Source organism: Artemia sp. Qi Xiang Cuo, chromosome 16, assembly GCF_049724085.1.
Source record: "Artemia sp. Qi Xiang Cuo chromosome 16, ASM4972408v1, whole genome shotgun sequence".
In the NCBI taxonomy this organism is placed as follows: Eukaryota; Metazoa; Arthropoda; class Branchiopoda; order Anostraca; family Artemiidae; genus Artemia; species Artemia sp. Qi Xiang Cuo.
This window is the reverse complement of record NC_142809.1, coordinates 45,358,810-45,381,557: the sequence shown is the minus strand read 5'-3', so window position 1 is coordinate 45,381,557 and position 22,748 is coordinate 45,358,810. Positions and strand designations below refer to the sequence as shown.

Genomic DNA, 22,748 nt, shown 5'->3' with positions numbered 1-22,748 from the left:
AGTACTGACTCTAATATTGGCCGATTAATATCTCAGCTTCTACGTATTCTGAATTTCCAATTGAAATTTCAATACGAAGTCGGATTTTTCCTATTATTTGTTTCGTTGTATGTAATAGTTGTAATGACCACTTCTTGTTGCCGCGTCCGATTTTGGAAGTGTTCAGCATTATTTCCCATGAAAATAAACTGATACTATAATTGTGACAAATATGTAGGAATATCAAATTGTCAAAGATATTTGAGTAAACAAAAAAGAAGTCACATTTCGTGTAGGACTTAAGGCACAAGTAACATTTCTTAAATCAGTCTTAGTCACAAGTCACAGTCTTAGGTCACATTGCTTATCATAATTTTTAAGTTCTAGAGCCATTATTATAAAATTTATAACTATTAAACCTGTCGCAGAAACAGATTACTTACTTTTATCATTTTTTAAATATATTTTTTTAAATTTTTTTTTATTATTTTATTTTTACTTATTGTCTTCTAAATCTAATTTTCTTACCAATTTTTTCTCTTATACCGATTGACTACCGTATAATCGAGACGCTAAAGTACCAAGGGCGATAAATCTTTCAACGCCACTAAATTGACGCGAGTAACTGAATGCTCTGTTTTCTAACTACTAAGAAAGACCTTAATATCCCACTCACGAGGCGTTTTATGAGGACATAATTTACGTCCCCTCTTCTCTTCTTCATTGTTATTGGGTTATTGGATTCGCCTTTTTACTCCTTATGATTAATGCCTCCACTTTACTTTGGACATGGTGTAAGGTGTGAATTCTATGCAGTTGCCCTTTCAGACTTATTGATTTGGTTGTGGATGAAACTTTTCTTTCTGATTGGATTTGCATCAGATATTTAATTAAAAAAAAAAGAAAAAAAAATATGTGTTGTGTTTCCAGGTGTATATATCCGATGACGAGGTGAGGGGTGAGGATCGGATGCTATTGGTAAATTTTTGCTGGATTTATTATAATACAATACGATTTTTTTTAATCGAATTGAATGTGAATCAGCTTAAACTTAATTTAAAATAAAAATAATAAGTATAATATTCGCCTACTAATTTAAATTAAGTACGAAAATCTCAATTGCGTAAAATAAAAGAAAGAAAGAAAAAAAAAAACTGAGTTTGGTAACTTGGATGTAGAAAGAAGAGTTTCTACATCTGTAATATAAACCTATAATGTTGTTATTGGTAAATTTTTGATGAATTATTACAATACAATACGAATCTTTTTTTAATCGAATTGAATGTGGATCAGCTTAAACTTAATAGAAAATAAAATGGTAAGTATAATATTACTAATTTTAAATAAGTACAAAAATCTCAATTGCGTAAAAAAAAACTGAATTTGGTAATTTGAAAGTAGAAACAAGAGTTTTTACATCTGTAATATAAACCTATAATGCTGTTATAGCTGGCTCTCGCGATAGCAGCCTGATAAAAGTAAATTTTCTGGTAAAAATCTTGACCAGGTAAATTTTTGATGAGTTATTATCATCAGATATAAGATAAATAAATCTATACCGATGTGACGTGAATCATCTTAAATTAAACATAAAATAGAAATATATATATACTATAAGTACAAAATCAAAGATATACGTAAACTAAATTTAAAAAATCTGGATTTGGTAACCGGGTAAATTTTGGTAATTTTTTGTAAAATATGGTAAATTTTGGTAAAACATGGTAAATTTTGGTAAAAAGTAAAATCACAAGCTGACTTACTCTATTACCCTTCGGCAGAAGAATCAATCATCTTGGGAAGTATGCCTCTATTTCCTTCCCTTGCAATAAACTGGAGCCCTCTTGTGATTTTCAACTTTTTGGGTCATTAGCATTTAGAGTGCTCAAGAAAGTATTACGTTCTTCGTCTAGAAATCCCTTGGAACTCTTGAGATTGCCGTTGTACCTTAATAATTTATCCGTTTCTTTGTTCTTGGACTTGTTAGTTATTGCCAGGAGTTTCTTGTTTGGTAGTTTATACAAACTTCTTTCTACATTTTAGGAAATAACTTTTGTTCGCTTGTTAGACAAAAACAAAAAACGAAAGTGGCTAGCTATTGCTTGGATTTTCTTGATAAGTGCTATCGGCGAACTTATTTCTAAATTTATTGAAGAACTCTCTCTTTGCTTGTTCAGCAAAGAAACCTAACAAGTATAATTGTCGCTCAAGTTCTCATTTAGAGAATACTGACCGAAAAATACGAAAAAATACGATTTTTATTTGTCTTAAGGTTAAAGAAAATTTAAAAGTGATAAAAATCGTATTTTTATTCGATTCTTAATCGTATTTCAATTCGATTCTCGATCGAGGATATTGTACGAAAATACAATGGTAAAAGGCAGGCATTATTTTCTTTATCAACCTCGCCTAGCTGTTTAAGGTACAGTCATAAGGATAACTTAAGCGATATCTCTATCATGGTCGCAGCCTCAGATACAACCTAGTAAAGAACGAACTCCAGTCCATAGTAACTGAAAATTTAAAAACGCGTTAAAAAAAAGAAGATTGAAGATTATTCAGAAATGGTAACTGTTATTTCCGTTAATCTTAATGGTAAGTTTTTTTTGGGATATCAAACTTGTAGGAATTTCGAAAAAAAGCCTGAAACTCCACGAAAATGGCGTCACATCCAAATGAAAATTGAACCATTGAAATCACCATAGCCTAGAACCCCACATAGGAGATTTACAGTCTCTCATCCTGGGCAACAACGGAAATCGCTTTGTTGCATGGTAAGCAGTGATTTATACACCCCCCCCCCCTCCCCTATAAAGACTGTATCCCTAGATTAACGGAGGAGGGTTACGAAGCTGGGAAAACTTCTTCCTCTAAACTTAAAAAATTGTGAAATGTGTTTAAAATTCGGGAGAACATACTAGTTAGGTACATAAGCGCCAATTTCCTTAAGGTTTGTGCATGTTATGGTAAAAGCATGAAAATTGGCATACATATGTAGAAAAATACGAAGAATCTGACAGGGGGCAGAACCACATTTTTTTAGCGCGTTTTTCAGCGTTTCACCGCGTTTTTCCGCGCGGCTAATGGTGTATTTTTGAAATTGAAGGATTTGGACGTTTGAAGGGTTGTTTCTGGTTGATTGGGGTCTGGTGATTCTGATCATGTGCCCACTTTTGAAGTGATCAGATGAGTCGTTTCCGAGTTATCCTCATTTTCGTCATCGTGGGTCGTACTCTTTTCTGTATATTGAGGTAGTAGATGCGCTTAAGGTATCTTTCATAGCTAAATCAAGCATGCTGAGTCTGAAAATGTGCTTAATTTTAATATCCAACCATCCGTTACTGAGTTATCATCACTTTCATCATCGCTGGGTGTAGACTGTCTTTCATACTTCTACATTACAAACTCTGGTTCACCTTAATGTGCAAGTGACGACTGTGGTCTGAATGAATGGACTATTTGCAGGTTTGAAACGCGACTCGAAACACCTCATATCGCTTGCAGGTTTAACAAAGAAAAGATAAAAATCCACATGGCACGTACTTTTTAAAGAGAAAACATATTTTTAAAAAGAGAACAGCCTTCATATCATAACATACAATATTGCCGCTCCTGTGATTTCTTGATGTTGTTTAAAGACTCACCGCGTGACTAATAGTCTTTTCTGTCTTAAGTATAAAAGCGATATGAGGTATTTGAGTCACGCACAGACAAATTTCTTGAAACTTTGCAACAGCTTTGTTCCAGCAGCTTCAGATTGAAAACCTGTTTGTCATATATGGGCATGCAGCAAAGACAAAAATACTGCCCATTCACGATATTACTTATAGTCTAGGACCTGACAGGTCTCGCAGCCTTTTCTTTTTGCATGCCTTCTGTGGATGCGATTCGACTTCTTTTGCTTCTCATGGAAAGCATGGTGTTTGGAAGACCTGGAAAGCTGTGGAATCCATTCTTCAAATTTTTGTTACTCTGAGTACATCAGGAGACATCCAGTGATTCGTCTGTCGTTCTTTACGAAAAATCAAGTGGCTTGTCCGAAGTGAACAGTCTGCGGAAGGAGGTTTTCACACAAAAAACAGCCAGAATGGAAAGACTGCCCCCAACAGCGGTTGTTCTTGAGCAGCATACCAACCGCGCTTACTTGCTTACTTGGCCCAGATATGGGCATCATCGTGTTTTTCGGAACTTTCCCCACTGGACCCTGGTTTATACGGCTTTGTGAAGCATGACGGAAGCTGGGAGCCTTTCTGGACTAATCTTCCCGAGGCAGCGACAATTTGCAAAGAACTACTCAAATGTGGCTGTAAAACAAAGTGCAAAAACAGGAGCAAATGTGCGAAAGCTTCCCTTAAATGCACAGATCTTTGTTCGCGCAAAGGTTATGATAATCAGTACAATCAGTATGTGCACTTTTTGTAGCTTTAATTGTCAGAAGCCGATTTCGAACTGTATCTGTCCTGTAACTGTAACTGTAACTATATCCTGTCCGTGAGAAGCTCATTTTCTTTTTTAGCAATCTTTATGATGAAACAAGTCGAAATCGGCTATTTCACCCCTATGATCCATGTGATTTTTTAACTGTTTTGAAATACCTGAAGTAGTTTAGTATTCTACATTTTATCATCATAATAGTATGCTTTTTACGTCCGAAGTTCCTTAAGTCAAGCTCTTTGAGGTCAATAAATGATTTTTTTTTTTACTCAAAGCTTATTGAGGAGATCTGAAATGGTAATTAATTACTTACAGTAAAAATCGTATGATCTCCTTCGGAATGTTATAGGGAAGGTATGAGTTCTTGTTAAAGGACGGCATAGAAACTGTGGTTATGAAACTGGTAAATCCTGAACCAAGAATCTGATGGCAAAAATAACCACGTTTTTGGAATCGAGAGAATCGAATTAGTCAGAAAAGAGACCTTAAACTCGGTTATCACTCATATCAAAGTTTGCCTTTTTTTTCTTAGCGGTGAAAAATGCAAAGTAGCGCGGAAACGCGGAGACAAATTTGAATTTGCGACTTGGTCGATTCTTCACATTATCCGTAATATTTTCACCAGTTTCTATGCGATTACGATGAAAAATACAAAGTCAGAAAGCGGAAATTATTCAGAAGTGTATGAAGCGTAGTGATGAAAATGATGATAACTCAGTAACCAGGAGTCGGACGAATACAGTAAGCATATTTTTGGGATCAGGAGAGACAAATTAGTCAGAAACGACCCTCGATAATCGTGCGATAAACGACGTGAAAATCGTGCCGGAAAATGTGGTTCTGCCCCCAGTCAGATTCTCCATATTTTTCTGCACATGTCTGCCAAATTTCGTGCTTGTACAGTAAAATCCACAAACCTGACGCTTATGTACCTAACTTGCTTCAAGTAAAATACATTCTTCACATTAAATTAAATTAACGGAGTTCTATCCTGCATTTTTGCAAAATAAGGGTTTTCTGAGTATATTTGCTTAAATATGAATAGTTTCGATTTAATCAGGTATTAAGAATAATGCAAGCTTCATAATTTCGGAATTTTTAGCCTTCTATATCTAGGGTCTTCCCTATTTTTTTACGAGCTGTCCAAGATAGGTTGAAAGTTTCGGGAGCTAGTTAGCGATTCAGAACAAAAGAAATAAAAGTCTGTTAGATGGTATTTTAATTTCTTGCTCAACCCGCATGTATTTCTTTATATCTAGGCCCCTGATCCCCCAGAGCCTCTGAGTCAATGGCTGTTTGAAAATCATTGTTTTCAAGTAGCCATTTAAATTTTAAAATGGGCTTGAAAAACGGAATGATAGATTCAAAATAAGGCTTCTATCCTTCCCCTTACAAGAGGATTCGTGAGTTTCCCTTCTCCCCTAAAAGGGCCTGTGCTAAGTTCGAGTAATTAAACAAGGGTGTGTAGAATACTGACATCCTTCTGTTTTTCAATTCTTCTCCCCCCCTCCCCCTCTACCCTTCTGTCTGCGTCCATTTGTTGTTCTGCTTGTAAAAATTGGTGCGTTTCTTATTTGATGTTTCTTTGTTGTTATCTTTCCTTTATTACTTCGCTAGTGACATTATGTCTTTTTAGTGGGAAATAAAGTTCACTCATCCATTCCTTCATATTTTCTGAACTTGTGAGTCGGCCGACAAGGGCACCATATCAAACAGTTCATGGTAACGAACTGTAAATAAGGAGCGACCCGGCTCAATAGTAACCGAAACTCTAAAAAACGGAATTTGATACCAATAGATACATCAAAAGATCAGATTTTAATGCTGATTTCAAATATATAAGTTTCATCAAAGTTTAGTCTTACCCATCAAAAGTTAAGCATCTGAGAAAATTTGCCTGATTTTCGAAAAAAGGGAGAAACACTCCCTAAAAGTCATAGAATCTTAATGAAAATCACACCATCAGATTCAGCGTATCAGAGAACCATACTGTAAAGGTTTCAAGCTCCTATCTGCAAAAATGTGGAATTTTGTATTTTTTTTTTGCCAGAAAGATCACGGATGCGTGTTTATTTGTTGTTTTTTTCCCAGGTGTGATCGTATTTACCCATTGGTCCTAGAATATCGTGGGAGGGCTCATTTGAACGGAAACTAAAAGTTATAGTGACCAAAAAAATGGAGGGCAACTAGGCCCCCTCCCACGCTCTTTTTTTCCAAAAGTCACCCGATCAAAATTTTGAGATAGCCATTTTGTTCAGTATGGTCGAAAATTTAATAAATATGTCTTTTAGGACCACTTAATCCCCCAATGTCCCTGGAGGGAGGACTGAAAGTTTTTTTTTCAACTGAAAGTAAGGAGCAACATTAAAACTTAAAACGAACAGAAATGATTACGTATGTGAGGGTTTCGCCCCCTAGTCAATACCTCGCTCTTTACGCAAAAGTTTTTTTTAATACTTTCAAAAGAGCTATCTATTCTAATTAACCGGCCTTTGTGATTCAGGGGTGTTTGATTAAACAACTTTCGAGAAAGCCATTTAACCAAATAAAAGTAAAATTAATATGCACATTTTGTTTTAATTATTCTTATACGGTGAGCCAAAATCAAAACCTGCATTAATTCAGAAAACTTTCAAAAATTAAATAAAAAAAAAAGAAGTTTTTTTTAACTGAAAGTAAGGAGCAATATTAAAACTTAAAACGAACAGAAATTATTCTGTATATGAAAGGGGCTGTCCCCTCTTCAACGCCTCGCTCTTTATGCTAATGTTAGACTCTTTCTGACGACTCTATTTTTAAAACAATAAAGAACTTTAGAGTAAAGAGCGAGGCGTTGAGGAGGGACAGCCCCTTACATATACGGAATAATTTCTGTTCGTTTTAAGTTTTAATGTTGCTCCTTACTTTCAGTTAAAAAAACTTGTTGTTTTTAATTCAATTTTTTAGATTTACTGTCGGTTCCGATAAGATTTAACATCGTTATAAATGTCATTCGTTTTTCGTACTCGATTCACATATACGATTTCATTTACTTACCACATGTTTGTGCAATAGAATATAATAGACACTTCGTATGCATTTTTTTCCCTGGGGTCTATATCTGGGTTCTTCCGTATTATGTTGCCTATTAATTTTGAAATGAGCTTTTTTTTTTTTTTTTTTTTTTTAATACAAGATATCATATACAAGTGTATCTATTAGTCTTTATTGCATAAAATTTGTTAATTTTAACGATGGACTAATAATTTATATTTACTTTCAAGAATCGATGAAGCTGAATTGGAAGCTGCATTTAAGTCCAAGCACATCATACAAACCCTTAAGTCTCCAAAATTGACCTTGCTTGATTCTGGCATGTCAGTATCTAGGTCAATACTACCTTCGATTGTCGATCTAATACAACAGGGATTAAGAGGACGGACCAGTTTAATAGCTTTAGAAAGTCATAAAGGAACCACATCTGAGGTGGATTCTCAATTGAAAAATTATGAAGGGATCTCTCTAGGCTTTGTGATTGATCCTGAAAAGGATTGGAACCCACTGATTAAAGGCCCAGAAGCTGATCAAATCGAAGTAAGCCGTCTTTCTTCTAATCTTTATGTTATTTACCGTAGGTGCACATATACGTATTACGTATTCTATTGTATGCAGCTCTGCTCTATCACTATATTGGTCGATATGATATTTGGTTGTCAATCTTTTACAACAGGGATTATAAGGGTGCATAAAAGTAGCTATAGAAAGTCATAAAGAAATCAAATCTTGAAAAGATTGTGAATTCAACAGTTCTGAAAGGGTCTCTAGGCTTTTTGATTAATCCTGGAAAGGATTTGAAAGCGGTCTGTTTGAATAATTTTTTCTCAGGCTGGGTTAGCACCGACGTATTTTTTTTTTTTTTGCGTACGACGATGTCACGTTCATGCTAAATACTACACATTGAAATATAGGAATTTGTCGTAAGCAAAGAATGTAAATTCCCAATCAATTCGATTATCGGTCACATTTTAATTCATTTGTTGACTTCTTAGAAATATTTTTATCAATGTTTTAATGAAGCAAAAACAAACAAATGTCATGCTTGTCGGTCGCTTGTTCGCCTGTGAATCTAATCGAGTTGTCGGTCAACCAATTTTTAATTAATTTTATGTTAGCGTATTCTGGTACATTTTGCATTGACGTTAGTTTCTGCGTGAAAAAGCGGGCCTTAATCAATATTATAGACCTTTTATGCTTTCTCTTCGAACAGGAAGTGTGCGTTGTAATTCTGCATAAGCCTGATCTTAAGGCGATGTGGAAGGTTAAATTCCTGTTGCAAGCCTCAGCGTCTGCTGACCATCACAAAGACCAAGGACTCATTAACGAATTATCCCAGACGACTATCCATCGTCGAGAGCTGTTGAGAATTTGTGGTTTGACTGAAATTTGACTAAAAAGAGAATTTTGTGGTTCTTTTGTTGCCAGGTTTGTTAGTCAAAGCTGCTAAAACCATAGGAAACTCCCGGAGCGTCCAAATAGCTCAAATGATATTTTTTAAAGCTAATGTTTAGCGTATTCCTAACAGGTATGATGGGACATTTTTAGGGACTGCCCTTTTTCTGAACTTTAAAAAAAAAAAAAAAAAATCTGCTCCATCTCTGGCACGAGATGCAAGAAGCTAAATGGTTTTCTAAGATTTCAGGGAAATTAGGTTTCTGCTTTTATTTGTCTGCTGTTTATTCAGATCTCCTATCCTAGCTCTACGAGTTATAGCAAGACCGCCCAATGGATTTTCAAATAGTTTCACTACACCAGCTAAAAATGTGAAGAGGCAGAGTGGTTTCAAAGAGAGGATATGGGTCAAGGCCGTATCCAGGGGGGTACCCGGTTTGAACCCCCCCCCCCCCCCTGAAATTTTTGACCGAGTCGAAAATAAGTCGAAAACTAGTAAAACCTAGGTAAAAATCAGTAAAATTAGTCGAAAACTGAGTCAAAAATTAGTAAAACCCCCCCGAAAAAGTCAAAAATTAGTAAACCCCCCCCCCCCCGAAAAAATCCTGGATCCGCTCCTGATATGGGTACATCTTTATTCGTGTATAAGACGATTGGAATAGATCACACATGATCTCCTTTATATGTCTCTTTATTTGTAGTAATTAGACGATTAAAAAAGGCAACGCCTTCCTCTTTTTGCCAACCAACAGCCATTCCCCATATATTACGGCGTTTTGCTTTAGAATTATTGACGCTACGGGCCTTATTCACGTTAATACCCAAAGGCGAAGGATCCTGAGTGTTTTTCACCAGCAAATACAAGCCACTGCACCAATCGAGACGGGGCTTTACTGTAGATGAGTACCTTATCCTACTAGCCGTCGTAAGATTTGGATACTGGTATCCTGGTCCCCGTTAAGGTTAAATTATTTTTTTCCCAAATTGCTACTTTTAATTAGACTCTAAACTTGTCTTTAAGCTCGAAATTATTTTATGCATAAATGCTCAATTTTAGGAGTTCTGTGTTATTTTCAAGTCTTATCATAATGCCAATTTCAATTGAATTTCAATATTTAAGAAGTCAGTCCTATAAAACTGATGTAGTCTTCTGATTATGTGACAGATGGAGAGTTTTCAAAATGCTATTTTTTAGGTTCTATAATTATCTTTAAACATGCCAATTAGCATCTGCTTAAAATATACTGCCTGAAATATCTGTGGTGTTTTCAAGTACGGTAAGGCTAAATTTAATAGAACTTCAGTATGTTAAATTCGAGGTCTATCCTAAAAAAAATGAGGTCTTTTGATTAAAGAATAAATCAAGGTCTGTTTATAGTCCTGTGGCGGCACAGTGTGTTTAATCTCAGCTTAGCAGTTCGGGACCCAAAGTTCAAACCCAGCTGTAGCAACATACTTCAGGGTCGACGCAATGGCCTTAGTAATCAAGAAGCGTCGTTACTCTCATACAAGGTTTACTTGGGATGCTTGGCAGAAGCTCCTATTCTACAAATAAGTTAGGGCACGTTTTTGTTAAGATGTGTTGATAGAAAAAAATAACCTTGATTATAGTGTTGATTATAATTGTTTGATATTAATATAATTACAAAAGGCACTAATATAGCAATTTCTTTTCAAATGAGCGGTTAAACAGCTCTCTATGATATTCTGGTTCCCTGCTATCAGTGAAGAAAAAAGAGAAAACAAAAGAGGATGCATAAGTGCTACCCATGAAAAAATGGGTTTCCCTTGCTTTTTAATCCAGGGGGCTCTAAGTCTCCTGTACAACGTTTTTGACGATGGCGATTCCAATGATGCATTGTTATTTTCGAACCAACGCCATTTTTGAGGGAAGTTTCAGGCGATTTTTTGAAATTCCCTTAAATGGGTTTTGAAAATAGCATGAAGAAAACTAATCTAGATAATAATTCCAACTCCTGAATCAGCTAGAAATGACATTTTTTTTTCTCACCGGCGAGCTTTTCTATAAACACGCTATTTATTTTTTGGTCAGTATGAGCCTTGGTTCGTTCTTTACTAGGTTGCAGTGATAGCTGCAATTAAACATATATACATAGGTAACATAGGTAATACTATACATAAGTAATATGTATACATAGACAATACTATACAATACTATAGACAATACATAGACAATACTAATACAATACTATAGACAATACATAGACAATACATACTACATTGACAATACTTTACATAGGTACTATACATAGGTAATATATGCATAGGTAACATAGGTATAGTAACATAGGTAATACTAACTGTAAAATTTGATTGCAATTCTTGGAAGAAACTGATTTCGACACAATGTTAAAAAGATGTCGATTTCGTCGTTTGATGGTAGAATTAGTTTTCGTGCGTTTTTTATGAGACGAATTATTTTAGCCTCATATTTTTTTTCATTAAAAAGATTATTCGTATTTATTTATTTGTATGGACAAAATTATCCATAAAGGATACTTTTTTATCCTTCATGAGGATAGAGGAAAAAATCCTTTATTTTAGGTCCTTTTTTTATTCTCTTAGAGAACTGAGTTGGTTTGCCTTCATCCTTAGGGGATAACACTATCAACTATTTTAAGCTAAAAAGAAAATCAAAAATGTATTTTAATCATCGAGCTAATAAGGTCGCTTGTGCACACTATTTAACATAGCTGTCCAAGTTCAATAAATTAAAAGTACCAAGAACATTGAAATGAAAACATGCTTCGCCCCCTGGATCCATCCTAGGTGTATTCATAACCTCACTTCTATAATTTTTTCTCTTGATTGTTTTGAAATTAAGTTTTTAAGCAGTACCACATTTTGTCGGCATTGCTACATTGAACCGTGAAAATAAAAAAAGGAAAAAGGATATAGTTTTAAAAAGGAAAGGAAAAATGGTAACTTCCAAAAAAAAAGGAAATTTGATAACGCTTTTCGTCTGTAAAAATGATCCAAACATTAGCAATCTCTTCATTCTCAAAGACAACTACACCCTAAAAGGACAAGTACACTTCCTGAGGCTTTTTGCACCATAGGTCCTTTAACTTATTTTCTGCTTTTTTTTTTTTTTTTTGGCACTTACTACAATCAAAAACTGAAATTTTTCTTAATTTGTTGTTTATTTTTTTTATTATTTTTATTTTTTTTAATTATAATTTTATTAATTTAAATAAATAACTGTTTATTTATTTTGTTGGCCGAATTTATAACTTCGAATCAATAAACACAAAAGAAACAAAACAAAAAACAAGCAAATATGATAGGGCTAGTCAGGAAAAAAAATGTCAAAAAGGTATTTAAAAAAATGTAAAAAACAGTTAAAACATGCAGGATTAAAAGACAATAAACCAAATAAAAATAAAGGGACACTTTAGTGTAGTGACTAAAAGATAAGAAAGAAGATTTTTCTCAGAAAGGAATGATGATAGCATTGAGTTTTTTTAACCTTTTTTTTTTACGTCCTAAGGTAACCAGACAAAAGATCATCGTCAGAAACTGCAAATTGCACATTGAGGTCTCTTTCACTAAGAATTGAATTCCCTTACCCCCTTTTTATTCCCTATTTTTGTTAATTGTGAAAGATTTATATGGCTGTGTAAGTTTCCACCTAACCAATTCAAACATCCAAGTTGCATTTTCACTTTCCTTTGTACTTGAAAGAAGTGTAGCCCAAAAACTAAGACAAAAGATTGGAGCTTATTAAAGGAAAGAGAATCTAAATCCGTAGAAACTATGCAAGCCTGAGAAAGCAATCTATTTCAGAGTTAATCAAGAAAATGGCCCTGAAACCATATCGACAGGTACTATTCCTTAGGAATTGGATCAATATCGCAAATTACTTTTTTTTTCTCTTCTGTCTTATTGACAAAGAAACGGAATATTTTTTTTTTTTTTTGCTAAAATCACTTTCATCTTTTTGCCTGGATGAACAGAAGACCATATAATGTTTTAAATTATATAGAAATAGATAATATTATAATAGTTTAAAGTATAAAAAAATAATAATCCTAATCTCCTATTTTGATATGAAGATTGCACATTTGTGCGTGACAAAATTTTTTCTGAAAGAAGAAATTGACTGTGCTAAAAAAATTTCAAAATTTGTTACCGTAACTCCAATTTTAAGTATTAGTTTAAGTGCTTATAGCTGTGTTAAGTTGATTGAAGCTAGCATGCTGATGGAAAATCTACCGTACTCTGTTTAAAGTTTCTGCTTAACCACCTCACAATGGGTTTGCAAAAATTAAGTTATTTTCTGTAAAATGCACCCAGCCTAATTCAGGTTGTCTTTACTGGCTATTTAATAGAGCTTTGTTAGGTTTATGGCTTATTGTTCATCTGGGGGACTTACTCTAGCTACGTTCGCCACTCTTTCAAGATGAATGGTGTGAAACAATCGATTTATAAAGAGACGTCAGATTAAAGATACTTTTAGGACTCTGATTTCAACGAGGTGTAACATGTCCACTTTTCTGTAAAAATTGGGGTGTGGTGGATGGCGTAAACCCCAGTTAAATACTACTACTAGTAAAAATATTACTATACGTTCCTCTCATCGTCAAGCTGATTGATCTTACGCATTCCAGCCTAACCTTAGGTTACCGGCTTTACTCCTACCATTTTGCAGAAATTCTAGTAGGAGTGTTTTTGGTATACGATCTTTCTTCCGCAGTAAGATTAGTAATTTTGTCAAATTCCTTGGGTTATGATCAAATCCAGGTGGATGAAAAAATTACTGAATAAGATGACGTAGTTTTTATCATTTTAAATTTCTATTTTAGGCTGTTTTATTTTGTTATCGACCAGGTTTTTCTCACATTTGATCAAATGACTGATCTTATCATTGTCTTATGAATTTACGCTTACCGGTTTGGAACCACCTCGTTTGTAAAGTGTTGCGTCGAGTACTTGATCAATAAACTTCAGAATTTTTGCTTCAGTCGATAGAAAACCTAAAATTATAACAAAAATGTACTATTCACCTTTTGAGGTTACTTACCTACTTACTTTCGGCGGGAACCAGACGAAGAACTGTTCTGCCCAACACCAATGGGCTTTGGAATTACATCCGACGACTGCTTCGATCTGTCGGCTGCAGCTTCCTCAGCAATCTTTGGCCATTCTCTGTCCCATCTTCTACCATGCATACGGAAGCCTTCTTATGGCTCAAAATCCTCTTTTTGGTGCAGGGCAAGGTGTGGACGAGAAGTTTGAGATGACATCTTTTGATCATAAAGGATAGCTCTTCAGCCTGGCCACAACGGCTTCAATATTATAAATTCTAGTCCATCTTCTGATTCTGAGTGTATAGGGAAGGCAGCGGTGATCAAACGCGTCCAGAGCTCTAGCTTCTAGTCTTGAGCGGCCATGTTTCGCAGGCGTATAGTAGCACAGTTGGCGCGGATGTTGTGTAGACTCTGACTTTGATCTTTGTCAAAATCTCAAGTTTGGCCCAAAGCGCCTGTTTCAGACTGGTAAAGACTCCCCAAGCCTTTGATATCTGGGCAGAAATGTCTTTACCATCGCTACATTGTGTCATCGTTCTCGTTGCTTCCAGAAGCCTAAGTTAAATTCGGCGGTTCAACGATTTATAAATTCATTGGTTCAGACAATTAAGAGGCCATTTTCACGAGGATACGAGCTGGATGAAAGTCCTGTATCCACTTTAATTTGTGTTTTTGCGCTGGATTTGTTCAACGAACGTATTGTTTTTGCTTCCATCCTCCTCTAATCCATCCCTTGTTAAACTTGATAAAAGCCTTAGTTCAACTCAGCCTTTCGACCAGAGTATAACTGGATTTGTTCAATGAACGTATGTCTTTGCTTCCATTTTCCTCTAATCCATCCCTTGTCAAACTTGATAAAGATCCTTAGTTCAGCTCAGCCTTTCGACCAGAGAAGAACTGGATATGTTCAGTGAACTTATGTTTTTGCTTCCATCCTCCTCTAATCTATCCCTTGTTGAACTTGATAAATGGCCTTAGTTCAACTCAGCCTTTCGACCTGAGTAGAACTGGATTTGTTCAATGAACGTAGGTTTTCGCCTCCATCCTCCTCTAATCCATCTCTTGTTGAGCTTGATAAAAGAGCCTTAGTTCAACTTAGCCTTTCGACCAGAGTAGAGCTGTATTTGTTCAATGAACATATGTTTTTGCTTCCATCCTCCCATATTCCATCCCTTGCTAAACTTGGATAAAAAGCCTTAGTTTAACTCAGCCTTTCACCAGAGTAGAACTGCATGGACAAATCCACCTTTTTGTTGAAATTAATTAAAAAAAACTTTCCGAAAAATAAGTTTTTCAAAGAAAAGTAGCCTAAAGGCCATTTTAAACTTAAGCTCAGGAGATACAAATACCTGTTAAAATTCAAACTCAAAACGACCAGAAATTACTATTAAAGAATAAATGAAACCCAAAACGAACAGAAATTAAATAAACAATCATAGCAAAAAAATACAACAAGTAATAACATAAATGAATAAATAGATCTTAAAGCGAGTAATGCTTATATTTAATATTAAAATCAAGATTAAAACTAAAAAAAATATCTTGCTATTAAAGTATAAATGAAACTTAAAACGAACAGAAATTAACATTAAAGAATAAATGAAACCCAAAACGAACAGAAATTAAATAAACAATCACCGCAAAAACATAAAAAAAGAAATAATCTAAATAAATAGATAGATCTTAAACCGAGTAATGCTTAGATTGAACATGAAAATCAAGCTTAAAACGAAAACAAATATTCTTCTGTTAAAGCATAAATGAAACTTTAAACGAACAGAAATTAGATAAACAATGCGAACAAACATACAATATATATTAATATAAATAAATAAATAAATCTTAAAACGAGTGAAACTTAAATTGAATATGCAAATCAAGTTTGAATCGAATAAAAATAACTACAAACAAGAGTTTGGGTATCGTCTCACTGCAGAAGCCTAAAACCTACTGCGTCATTGGTGCTTTACTGAAAACAATTCTTTGAAATATTTTCACTTTTGTAACTTATAAAAAAAAAATTAATTAAGATTTTAGGGAATAAATATCAGCATATGTATATTAAATTGACAATGCACATTTTTTTCAGTAAACTCATTTGAATTTTTTTTCAGTAAAATACAAATTATATTCCGGCTTTTAGAAAGCATAGGGGTTTTGAACCCTACTCAGATTAATTTATGCTCGTTTTGAGTTTGAATCTAATATTTATTTTAATTTTTGTTCGTTTTGGGTTTCATTTATTTATTGATATTGATTTGGGGTAGTTGTATGCTTGGTAGATTATATGATAGTCCGGAATCCAGGTGTTGAAAATGTGAACCACACCACGACGGAATGGGGCTGCTACGGGAATTAGCCTACCCTCCACCCCCTAAATTGACCATGCGGATTCAAAAATACCAATGGCACTTGCTTGCGAGTGGCGGAACACTCCGGAACTTGACATTTTATTATATTTTTGTGTTTCATGCAAGAAAATGCATGTTCCACAAAGTTTGAGGTGCAGTTTTCCGCTCAAATAGGAATGCCTAGAAGCCATAGAATGTTTTCATAACAATCTAACACGATTAGATACAAAAAATGGAAAGTTAAAAAAATGGCAAAACTATATGAGTCTTGAACAGTCTTGGAAAGTATAAACAAAATCAAATTGAATATTAGATATATAATGATATTAATTGTTGAAAGATCCATCAGTTTAAGATTTTCACTGTAATTTTTATTTTCATTTTCAATGCTGTAAGAACTTGAAAATAATAAATTTGTAAAATACGAGTAATTCGTTTTCAGTGAAGCACCAATGACGCAGAAGGCTTTAGGTTTTTACAGTTAAAGAAGGGGGCAGTATCCAAATTTTGCTTGTAGTGAAACTATATTTGTCTTGACCAATCTTGAAAAGAACTAATAAATTAAACTAAATATTTGATGCATAATGATATTAATTGCTAAAAGCTCATCAGTTCAAAATTTTACTGTAATTTTTATATTTATTTTCAATATTAAATACAAAAGAAAACATATGTAATATAATTCGTTTTCAGTAAAGCGCCAATGACGCAGTAGGTTTTAGGCTTCTGCAGTGAGACGATACCCAAACTCTTGTTTATAGTTATTATTATTCGATTCGAACTTGATTTGCATATTCAATTTAAGTCTCACTCGTTTTAAGATTTATTTATTCAATTACATTAATATATATTGTATATTTGTTCGCATTGATTGTTTATTTAATTTCTGTTCGTTTTAAGTTTCATTTATACTTTAATAGAAAAATATTTGTTTTCGGTTTAAGCTTGATTTTCATATTCAATCTAAGCATTACTCGCTTTAAGATCTATTTATTCATTTATATTATTAATTGATGTATGTTTTTTCCTATGATTGTTTATTTAATTTATGTTCGTTTTGAGTTTGAATTTTAACAGGTATTTGTATCTCCTGAGCTTAAGTTTAAAATGGCCTTTACTTTTCTTTGAAAAACTTATTTTCTGGAAAGTTTTTTTTTAATTATTTTTTTTTTCGTTTTTGATTGCAAAAAGTTTCAAGTTTTTATTGCATGGGGGGGGGGGTGCTTACTAGAACTTTCAATTAAAATCGAATGAGGCTTTTATCAAAGTCTATACGATTACCTCTTTGATAAAAACCTTATACATGAATAAAGAATAGCTTGCATACCTCGTGGACAGCGACTGACAACTGTGAATAGATTGAAAAATAGCTCAAATAAGGGGGTCTAGACTTCTTCACTTGCTGCAACAAAGGGATCACGATTGTGAGGAGTTGACACCAAAAGGAATTTGGGCGCAGAAACAAGTTTCCATGTGTCACTGATTATGTATTTTAACCTTATAATTAGATAATTATAATAGATTTCCTATGTGTTCTTCCCATACAAAACCCCTTCCCATAAGTTATAAACCCCCCTTAATAAGTTATGCTCCTGGGCATAACTAACAACGCCTACCCCTGGGCCCTGGTGGGCTGTGTCAACACCGGAGTTTTTTTTTTGTCAGAACTTTGAACTATTTTAACAAAATGTCTATCTCAAAATTTTTATCTGATGCATTTAGGGCGTGGAGGAGGAGAGGGGCTAGTTGCCCTTCAATATCTTTTGACTCTTAAAAAGTTAACAAGAACTTTCAATTTTTCAATCAAATGAGCCCTCTCTAAAGTTTATCCCTTCCATAAGAAATAATATGAAGGATTCGGAGAATCTTTAAATTACAACCCGTGCCCTGAGGGCTTTGGGGGAGTTGTAATCCTCAAAGACCTAATTTCCAGAGCTTAAAACTACGTTTAATAAAATGGCTGTCTTAAAATTTTGATTGGATGTGTTTGTGGAAAAGGTGGGCGTGAGAGGGGGGTTAGTTGCCCTCAAATTACTTTTGACTATTACAAAGGGCACTAGCCCTCGGAATTTCCAATCGAATGAGCCTTTTTTGAAGTTTTTACGACACCGCCTTCTATAGAAACCTTATATGCCCCCAGGGCATAACTTAAAACCTTTCCTGAGGATTGTGGGGGAGTGTCCTCCTCAAAAAAATGTTTTAAATTTGGAATGCAACTACGCTGAACAAAATGGCTCTCTCAAAATTTTTATTGAATGTATTTGGGAGAAGGATGGGCGTGGGGGGGGGCTAGTTGCCCTCCATTCGCTTTCGGCTATTAAAAAAGGCACTAGTCCTTTGAGTTTCACATTGAATGAGCCCTTTTTGAAGTTTCTACGACAACGTCTTTAATAAAAACCTTAAATGACCCCAGGGCATAACTTAAAACACTTTCCATGCGGGTTGTGGGGGAGTATCCTAGTCAAAAACATATTTTCAATCTGGAAATCAACTACACTGAACAAAATGTCTATCTCAAAATTTTGATTGGATGTGTTTGGGGAATGATGGGCGTGGGGAGGGGGGCTAGTTACCCTCCAATCACTTTCGACTATTTCCAATTGAATGAGCCTGTTTTGAAGTTTCTACGACAACGACTACTATAAAAACCTTATATGCGCCCAGGGCTTAACTTAAAACCCTTGCCCTGAGGGTAGTGGAAGATTGTCCTCCTGAAAAACATGTTTTCTATTTGAAAATCAACTACGCTGAACAAAATGGCTATCTCAAAATTTTAATTGGATGTGTTTGGGGGGATGATGGGTGTGGGGGGGTGGGCTAGTTGCCCTCCATTCACTTTTGACTATTAAAAAGGGCACTATCCCTTTGAATTTCCAATCGAATGAGCCTTTATTGAAGTTTCTACGACAACGCCTTCTATAAAAAACTTATATTCCCGTAGGGCATATTTTAAAACACTTGCCCTGATGGTAGTGCGGGAATATCCTCCTCAAAAGCATATTTTCTATCTGGAAATCAACTACGTTAAACAAAATGGCTATATGATAATTTCGATGGGTTGTGTTTGGGGAAATGATGGGCAGGGGGGCGGGGGGTCCTATTTGCACTCCAATCACGTTCGACTATTAAAAAGGGCACTAGCCCTTTAATTTCCAACCGAATGAGCCTGTTTTGAATTTTCTACGACAACGCGTTCTATAAAAACCTTATATGCCCCCAGGGCATAACTTAAAATCCTTGCCCCGAGGGTTGTGGGAGAGTGTCCTCCTCAAAAATATATTTTCTATCTGGAAATCAGCTACGCTGAACAAAATGGCTATCTGAAAATTTTGATTGGAATAGTTTGGGGAAATGATGGGCGTGGGGGGGGGGGGAAGTGGGCTAGTTACACTCCAATCATTTTTGACGATTAAAAAAGGCACTAGCCCTTTAATTTCCAATCGAATGAGCATGTTTTGAAGTTTCTACGACACCTCCTTCTATAGAATCCATATATGCCTTCAGGGCACAACTTAAAACCCTTTCACTGAGAGTTGTGGGTGAGTATCATCCTCAAACATAAATTTTCTATCTAGAAATCAACACCGATGACAAAAATGGTTATCTCAAATTTTCATTGGATGTGTCGGGGGGAATGATGGGCGTGGGGGGGGGCTAGTTGCCCTCCATTCATTTTTGACTTTTAAAAAGGGCATTAGCCCTTTAATTTCCAATCGAATGAGCATGTTTTGAAGTTTCTACGACAACGCCTTCTATAAAACCTTATATGCCCCAGGGCATAACTTAAAACCCTTGCCCTGAGGGTTTTGGGGGAGTGTCGTCCTCAAAAATATATTTTCTATCTGGAAATCAACTACGCTGAACAAAATGGCTATCTGAAAATATTGATTGGATGTGTTTGGGGAAATGATGTGCGTGGGGGGGGGGGAGGGCGCTAGTTACACTCCGATCACTTTTGACTATTAAAAAGGGCACGAGCTCTTTAACTTCCAATCGAATGAGCCTGTTTTGAAGTTTCTACGACAACGCCTTCTATAAAAACCTTATACGCCCCCAGGGCATAACTTAAAACCCTGGACCTGAGGGTTGTGGGGGAATATACTCCTCAAAAATATATTTTTTATCTGGAAATCAACTACGCTGAACAAAATGGCTATCTCAAATTTTTGATTGGATGGATTTGGGGGAATGATGGGCGTGGGGGGGGGGCTAGTTGCCCTCCAATCATTTTTGACTATTAAAAAGGGCACTAGAACTCTCGATTTCCAATCGAACGAGCCCGTTTTGAAGTTTATACGACAACCCCCTCCATATGAACTGCCTCTGAAAAAAAAACAATAAAACATTGGAGCCGTATGGCCTTTACTATAGGCAACGCTACAGCGTTGCCTCTGATAATTGCTGTTTCCACGAGGATGGGAGATGAACATGAGCAGGGTTGCTTACTTTTTGGTCCATGTATGTTTGTCCCCTGGACGTCAAAAATGTATAATTTTTGTTAAAATGTGTTCATCTCGAAGCCTAAAAAACTAGAGGCTTTTTTTTACAGTTGAATTATTGATCAAAAGACGCTTTATAAACCTCTTTCAAAGCGGCCAGTAAACGTCAAATATAATTCAAATGAAAAACTCCATCTAAAACATTCATACAAAATGACTAAGTGTGAAAGCATGAAACTCCTATATAGATGTAAACCCTTATTTTGGAGAGGATTCTTTATTTTAATCTCTGGCAAAACCTCGATGCTCAAGAAAAAAAACAAAAAAAAAAAAAACACTAGTTTAGTGAACAATGAAATTTTTTTTTACCGAGATACATGCCCAATTAGGAAATGTTTCGTTTTATGTCATAAATTTACAAAAGTTTCTATTTTTTGCCCTTTTATGTTCTAAATTCTTAAAATGTGTCACTTTTTGGCCCTTTTATGTCATTATGTCCCGGTACATGGGGATGTGCCCTTTTGACACAAAATATGTCCATTTGGCAACCCTCAACGTCAGTTCAACTCTCATCCTCGTGAAAATGGCACTAAATTAATAAGGTAGCGTGTTTCCTACCTGATCCTGAAGCTTCAAAAGTTTATACCAATTGATAGAAAATCTAAAATTATAACAAAAATGTTCTATTCACCTTTTGAGGCAGACAAGTAGTAATTTCAAAATTTATAAGCAATTGAAGATTTCCCTATCCTCAAGCATTTTGGATGTCAGTAACTTAAATCTGATTTGTCTCAATTTACGCCACAACTCAATTTCATTCAGCTTAAACTTGCAAATACAATTTTGCTGAATTTTTAGTGGCCCTATTTGAAGGCAGCCATCTTATAGCTCATGTAAATATCGCCCAATCTTTACTTAATTTAGCCTTTAAAACGAAACGACCATTTTATTTTATTAAGGTTGCATTTGTCATATGAAGTAATTTCGTGGTAACGAACTGTAATTAAGGAGTGATCCGGCTCAATAGTAACCGAAACTTCAAAAACTGTAATTTTGATACCAATAGAAGCATCAATAGAATCAGATTTTATGCTTATTTTAAATATATAGGTTTCATTAAGTTTAGTCTTACCCATCAAAAGTTACGTGCCTGAGAAAATTTGCCTTATTTTCGAAAAAAGGGGGAAACAACCCTAAAAGTCATAGAACTTTAATGGAAATCACACCATCAGATTCAGCGTATCAGAAAACCATACTATAGAGATTTTAAGCTCCTAAATGTGGAAATTTGTATTTGAAAAATATGGTAATTTGTATTTGTTTCCAAAAAAAAGATCATAGATGCGTGTTTATTTTTTTTTGCAGGGGTTATCGAATCGACCCAGTGGTCCTAGAATATCGTGAGAGGGCTCATTCAAACAGAAATTAAAAGTTCTATTGCCCTTTTTAAGTGACCAAAAAAACTGGAGGGCAACTTGGTCCCCTCCCACGCTCATTTTTTCCCCGAAGTCACCCAATCAAAATTTTGTGATAGCCATTTTGTTCACCATAGTTGAAAATCTAATAAATATGTCTTTGAGGATGACCTAATCCCCCACAGTTCCCGGTGGAAAGGCTGCAAGTTATGAACTTTGCCCATTGTTTACATATAGTATTGGTTAAGTGAAAGTAAATAGTATTGTTTAATGGGAAGTATACAGATGTTTCAGGTAGGATTTTTTCGGGGGGGGGGGGGGGGGGGCTCGGAGGAGAGGGTTACGGGGGAGGATCTTTCCATGGAGGATGTTTCCTTGGGGGAAAGGAAATTTTCTATGAAGGGGGCGCTGGATTTTCCAGTATTTTCTAAAACGCAACCAGAAATTAAATAGAAAAAACAAGTTTTTTTCAGCTTATAATATGGACCAACATAAAGCATCTAACCAACCGAAATTACTATTTATATGAGGGGGTTCGCCCCCTAGTCTATACCTCGCCCTTAACGCTAAAGTTTTTTATTAGTACTTTCAAAAGAGCTATCTATTCTAATTAACTGGCCTTTGTGATTCAGGGGTTAGTGATTCGAACAA

General features: G+C 35.1%; 1 protein-coding gene across 1 annotated transcript in view; it reads left to right on the top strand.

Moving 5' to 3' along the window:
- The window catches only part of Mat89Ba (nucleolar protein 6 Mat89Ba), a 466,793-nt gene that overhangs the window by 149,516 nt on the left and 294,529 nt on the right, over positions 1-22,748 (top strand). Inside the window, exon 11 of the mRNA XM_089102007.1 lies at positions 7,677-7,986. Coding sequence (XP_088958133.1) covers positions 7,677-7,986 — 310 coding nt within the window. The remainder of the gene's footprint in view (positions 1-7,676; positions 7,987-22,748) is intronic.